Source organism: Neoarthrinium moseri (genome assembly GCF_022829205.1).
Source record: "Neoarthrinium moseri strain CBS 164.80 chromosome Unknown scaffold156_Wmoseri_CBS_16480, whole genome shotgun sequence".
Classification (NCBI taxonomy): Eukaryota; Fungi; Ascomycota; class Sordariomycetes; order Amphisphaeriales; family Apiosporaceae; genus Neoarthrinium; species Neoarthrinium moseri.
The window spans coordinates 9,573-16,107 of NW_026055270.1; the positions used below are offsets into that span (position 1 = coordinate 9,573).

The window sequence follows — 6,535 nt, forward strand, 5'->3', positions numbered from 1 at the left end:
AAGGACGAAACACAGCGCATGCCGAAACTGTCTGCAGGACCAGCCGAGAAGAATACCCGGGCTCGCTACAGGGGTTCGTGGGTAGGCGACAGGCACATGGCTGCTGTCAGGCGGTAGGGTAGAGAGAAGGTATTCGACAGCGCGCGGCAGGCCTTCCAAAGCGGCATGGTATGTGTGAGTGGTGAGCCCAGTCTTTCTGTTCCTGTCCCTTTCTTCATGCCATGGATGGGTTCCCGTTTCCCGTTTTGGGCCCCCTTTCCCTATCCTCGGTCATTGAGCAACCCCCGTGAAGATCGATAGGTGCCCGACGTCGCCGATTTCACACGCACGCACGTAAGGCACGGCAGTGCACAAGCCCTTGCTCGACCCTGCTCTCTCTCTCTCTCTTTCTCTGAGCTTTGCCATGCCAGACACGATGTCAGAGCAAGAGGCAACCCCCGTCCCCTTGGCCCAGCGGCCGGTGGACGTCCCTTGCTCGTCCTGGTTGGATCTGCGGCAAGCAGTGGCCAGCAGAAAAGCAGCATGTGCCGCAAATGAAGGGGTGTGGTTCGCTCCAGTCATTGTGCAGTCGTCGAGCTAGGTATCGATGTAGTTAACGTCGTTGCGTAACCATGTACACCCAGACAGACTATCCAGACTGGGAATGCCGTAACTGCATACCATGGTACACGCGTATAGAAGAACAGCGAGCGCGGCACCGTACTGGACTGAGGCGTAGTGCCTGCCGTACGTGCCGGCTTCCTTCCCCCGGTGGCCTCGAGGGCCGTAACTTAGTAAAGTACGTTAGTTAGTACGACTCCCGGAGGTCCAGTGGCCAGCCTGCCAGCCTGCCTGCCTGCCTGCCTCCCCGAGTCGACCACGGCGGCAGACGGTCGACGGCGAGTACTGGTTACTTACGGCGTTACATAAGTGCCCGAAATGCAGCTCGCCCGCTCGCTAACCTCTCTGTCTCTCTCTCTTTCCTTCCGCGCGAGAGATCGAAGCTGTTCACGGTCTCTTTCTCTGGGCGCCCACCGGCGCCGACTGGTACCATAGTACTGTACCTGCAGTACGATAGTACTGCTGTATGGCACTGCTGGGCGAGCTAAGGCTGGGCCAAGCAAGCCCGACTAGTGCCGCTAACTTGCACCTTCCCTCGCAGAGTCTCCCATTGCTCGAGCTTGAGCTCGGGGGACGCCCCTCTCCAATTCCTAGTCCCTACTTCCTAGTCCACAGTCCACAGTCCACAGTCCACAGTCCCTAGTCCCTCGTCCCTAGTCTCTAGGCCCCCCCCCTAGTCCGCACCCAAGGTAGTCCCAAGTCCCTAGTCCTGCTAAGTCGCTAGCTCCTGCTGTGGGAGTTCCTAGTGCGGTAGCGGTAGTGCTCTTATTAGATCGATCTTTTTGTCTAGCCTAACCAACAAACCACACAGACAGTGCAGTGCTGCAGCTACATAGGCCGACAGCCAGCCAAACTAACTACCTGGTCGTCGTCTGGGTTGCATCGTCATTGAACACCAGTAACCCGCACTTCCACAAGAGCATTCTGATGCCAGGCACGACCGACCGAAACGTTGGAAAACTGTGTGACCCGGCTACCACCCCAGGATTCCCATTCGTCCGCCGCCGTCTCCGTACGGAAACAGAACAGGACGGCACCAAGCCCAAGCACAAGCACAAGCACAAGCACAACAACCAGCACCAGCATCAAGCAGCTTGCAGCATTTCCACCACCCAAGCCGGCACAGCCCGGTCCAGCATAGCAACTTCAACCGCACCCGGACTACATAGGTACTTCCTCTATCTTCCCTCCCCGTCGTCCTGGACTCGAACATCCATTCACCAGCACGGGCACCGTCCACCGTCTCGCTTCGCCCGTGGCTTCGGACACTACCGCAGATCTGCTAGACATTTTTGCATCAAAGACAGCCACCAGGGCCGCTCTCACACTTATTATCTCACGACTGCGCTCCCGGAATCCATTAGTCGCCCTCGGATTGACACCGTCCAACTCTAGACCATCTCTGCGAGCTTGCACCGTTCGACGCCTCCTGCCGTGCACAAGCAGGAATCCAGGAGGACCATTACCCAACGAGTAGCCCCTCTCTATCTGAGGAGGACCACCGCTGCCGTCTCGCACTTTCATCGTAAGAGGTATCCGTAAATAACCCAATTTCTCCCCAAGCTACCCCCCGTACCAAGGCCGTGCCAAACAAAAAAAACGTTAGCCAGCATTGTTGGCCTTGGCATGGTATCTGGACTGGGCCACATACGGTTTTTTTTTGTTGCACTCGCATCATCAGATGAGCCTCGTCTGCCCGACTTGGCCCCTTCCCACTGCTATCTTGTCTGCCACTCGCTTGGCAGCACGCCTTGTACCAGGTAACCTGACCGGGACCAAAAGCGGTTACGACGGGACTATAGCGGACCCCGCCGGCAGTGACGAGAAACGGACTCCGGCCATTCCTGGATCCCCCTGAGTGCTTTAAAGCTTAAAGACGCTCGTGGCAGCCCTCCCAGGCTGAGCACAAGCTCCTTTATTCCTGGAACGCCTGTCCGCGCGGTGCCGAGACCGAGTCCTCGACCACAAGGCACTGGCCTACCTGCCATGTACAAAATCGACCACATCTGTTCACAACCGGACAAACCTTAATCACTTGGTGGGAAGAGTCACCGTGCCTCCAAGTCTTCTTGGTTAGTCCTTTCATCGACAACCTCCGGCCCTCTCACGCAGTAGTTTTCCTTCCCCGCCGGGCTTCAACCTCGATTCCCTGCATCAGGTCATCGACAAGACGAGAAGAGGAGAAAAGCAGACAAAGAGAGGAGCGATTGAGTTGATATAATCCCCTCGGGAGACCCCTCCTCTGGCTCAGGATCTAGACTTTTGGAGCGGCCCACCCTCTCTTAAACTGCCTCTTTTCCATGTTACGGTTACAAAATCCTACCTCACCAAAGCCACAACCAGCCGAGTTGAAAAGCTTCTTTCCCCGAGGGGGTGTGCTTAACAATTTTCCGATTGCTGTAGAACGCACGCAGCTCGAGGCCGGACTCTACGCCCATTCGCCATTGGTGGGGTGTCTGAGCTCTCGATCTTCGGTGGTTATATTCTATTCAACCTACTTTGGTACGCACCGAGCTCTTCCCTGAAATCCATTTTCTTCAGGAAATTCCCCATCATCGCACTTCCTCCCGGTTTCACAGCCCTTCTTGACTTCGACGGACTTGCAACTCTATCCTCCTTGGACGGTGGGATCCAGGGCGGCGAGTGCACCCTCCGCAGACCTCTCCCTCGAGGGCTAAGACTAACCTTCTACAGTCCGAGTTGGCTTGCAGCGCTACCAGACTGATCGCATCTTAAAAACGATATACTTTCGCCTGCCAGAAAGCCTTACTTCCTTGTCAGGAACCTTTGAACGTTCATCTGCCCTGGCATATCCTAAAGGGAAGCCAAGCTTAACTCTCCATCTCCTGGGGATTGTCAGATATTCTATCTCGCAGTCGACTCGCGACAGCCAGTCTCTTTGGGGTGGACTCTAGTCGGCCCCATCATCGTGACGACCGGATCCCACGATGGCGACGGCGGGAGGCGGGACGGGGGCCACGACCCTGGGTCATGCTGGACCTGGAGCGTCCGCAGCTCCTCTTCAGCCGACCTGGAGGGGCCTCGTCTCCACCACCATGGACGCCCTTCACCTGTTTGAAGGGTGTCTTCTCGGGCGCCTGAACCACGTACCCAGGCGCCCGCACGATCGCGAGAGATCCGAGCTTATCGTGAGCGGCAATGTCTTCATCTACGAAGAGCACTCGAGCGGCATCAAGCGCTGGACCGACGGCGTTCCTTGGAGCCCCAGCCGGATTCTTGGAAACTTCCTCATATATCGTGAGCTAGACAAGCCGTTCCAGCCGGGCGAGAAGAAACGCGCCATGAAGAAGGCCAAGGAGAACGGCGTTTCCAAGGCGACAGCACCACCTCGATCGAATTCGATTGGGCATGCCGGTATGCTCGCCGGCGGAGGCGCAAGCCTGACGACGACCACGATGGTACCGCCTTCGACGTCATCGAGCCCCTTCGAAAACAACGGCAGTCCGAACGCCAGCGATTTCGAACGCCAATACGTTGGTTCGCTGGTGGACAGTTACCAGTTCAAGCCGGACGGACTCATCAAGAAGACCATTAGTGTGACGGCACAGGGAGTTACACACCACTTGGTCTCGTACTACAGCCTGGAGGACGTCAAGGCGAACCGACTGCTCACCCCGAGCCAGACGGACTTGAAGTTTTACACCCCACGATCGGAACTGATCCAGTCCAGCAACTTCCGAGCCCCGGTGGACGACCACGAGATCTTCTTCGTTTCCGACGACGGACGACAGTTTATAAACGGGGACGGTACCATGGGCCAGCCGCTGATGGGACCCGGAGGACGCTCGTATTCCGTCCCGCATGCCAACCTGTCCAGCGGATGGGGCAGCACCAATCCTTACATACCCACACCTCCTTCCTACCAGCTTCCGCAGGCTCACCAGTCTCTATCGTCCGCTCACGGCCTGCCTTCGAGTGTTTACGCAACTGCGCCAGCTCCATCTTTCACATGGGACGCGGCAACGCCGCAGACCCATCGCTCTCTCAACCACAGCCAAAGCTTCACGCTGCCAGACGCTCGACGGTCTCAATCGGTTGCCTACGCGCAGAGCCCTAGCCACGGGATTCCCTTTCACACACCTAGCTCTCTGCAACGAAGCCAGCTTAATGGTAGTGGCATTGTGCCAAGCAACGGGGGTCTGAGCCAAAGCCTCAGTAACGGGTCATTCAGCAGCCCTCACAATCTATTCGGCTCACAGGGAACCTCGACAGGATCCAGCCAACATTTGGGATACGATTCGAGCTCGGCTGCTCGAAACAGTACGTCGTACAGCAACGGCTCCCAGGATCACGACTCTTCGTCCTTCAGTGGTCTGCCCCATGCAGGCAGTTCGGGGTCGACAGGCGTGGTTCAGCCCACAAGCTATGGAGCCGCGCTGGGGGAAACCGACGGCAACGCGGAATTTCACTCGGCCAGCGACGGGCAGACCCCCGATGGCATGCTCCCGCCATCGAGCAGCGGCACTACCTGGCCCGCAGGGGGCTCTTTCACTTACCAACATTAAAGTCTTCAGTCCTTCTTTTCATAGGTGGCGCAACGGATTTGAGGCACTTGCATCCAAAAGAGGGCGGAATCTGGGAGTAGGGGCTGGTGTTTGCGGCGTCGGGCGTCTACTTGACCCAAAAAAAGAAGATCTTCTCTCGCTTGTCCGGGGGAGGACGTGTGCATTAGTTTGACTTGGGACCGAAATCGAAGGGGACACCAATGATTTATCATCACTTTGGGATGGGGCGGGGAAAAAATCATCAGGATGGAGTACGTGGCACGCATTGGAGAAGGGCGCGGCCTTGATACCATTGACTCTAGGATTGGATTTTTCATGTCACAGCTGGGGGTTGTTTGGCTTGTTATGGCATCGGAGGTTGTCGAAGCCCGGGAAGAGCTTCACGGGCTTGCTGCTGTCATTGCTGGTTTCATTTTTTTTTTCTTTACCTTCACACGTCTCATATTACCACCACGATGTTTGTTAATTCATTGGGAACAGCATCCGCGGCGGCAAGTCGTCTCGTGCCTCGTCCAAGCGAGCATGGGCTTCTTTGCAAGAGCAAAAGGGTTCCGTGTTCAAGGGCCGAGTTCTTGGTCCGATACCGACACAACAGCCCGCCATAGCAAGCACCCCGGAAGCCTCGTGGCCACCCAAGGTGGAGCTGGATTGATTATACGGGATAGGGAAGATAGATGGGCAGTGTATCATTTATTCAACAAAGTACCAGGTGCCGAGACATGGTCATCATCATATATTGTTTAGAGAAGTGCTCCTCGCAGGACGTGATCATTCTGCTACAGTCCACACAAGTGACGAGCACGTTCGTGCCCACTTACAACATTCAAGACCATGACAACCAACGAACGACTGTTGAACAGCTTCATACTCGCTCATGCCATCCTACAGCGCGAGATCAAAGCTGAACATGGGGCATCCCATCGACCCCCAATCAGCGTGGTGGGACAATCACATGAAAATCAACGTTTGCGTAACAGGTTTTTCTCCGCTCATGCTCATGCTAGGACTAGGGAGGAGCTGTCTGTGTGTCCGTGTCCGTGACCAGGGCGAGGCGAGGCCACGGGCAATGACGGGCGGCGAGATGCTGTGGTGGGCAGGTCGACTCAACACGGACGTGCTCCTCTGTGTGTGCCGACGGGTGCTACTGTACCATAGTGCCCCGGGGTGCGTCTCTGCCCATATCCACTACCATAGTCACACTGGGGAGTGGCCCACCAAGTTCCAATACCACTCCCCACTGCCCACTACCCACCACCTTAGCGCGCGGAAGCAAGGAGGCGCTTTTGCGGCGCTTCGATTTCGGCCGGACAGGGGTCCCAGCGTCGGGTGTCCCATTTATTCCCCCACCTCGAGCTCCATGCCGGCGATGGCATGACGGCCGTGGGCCCCCAGGGCACCAAGGGAACCCC

At 56.8% G+C, this 6,535-nt stretch overlaps 1 protein-coding gene across 1 annotated transcript; it reads left to right on the forward strand.

Moving 5' to 3' along the window:
• Positions 1-3,548: 3,548 nt before the first annotated feature.
• JN550_013879 (uncharacterized protein) lies at positions 3,549-5,126 on the forward strand (the record flags this gene model as incomplete). Its single annotated transcript, XM_049312515.1, has 1 exon — positions 3,549-5,126. The coding sequence occupies one exon, from the start codon at positions 3,549-3,551 to the stop codon at positions 5,124-5,126; it is 1,578 nt and encodes a 525-aa protein (XP_049164153.1).
• Between the last annotated feature and the right edge of the window lie 1,409 nt (positions 5,127-6,535).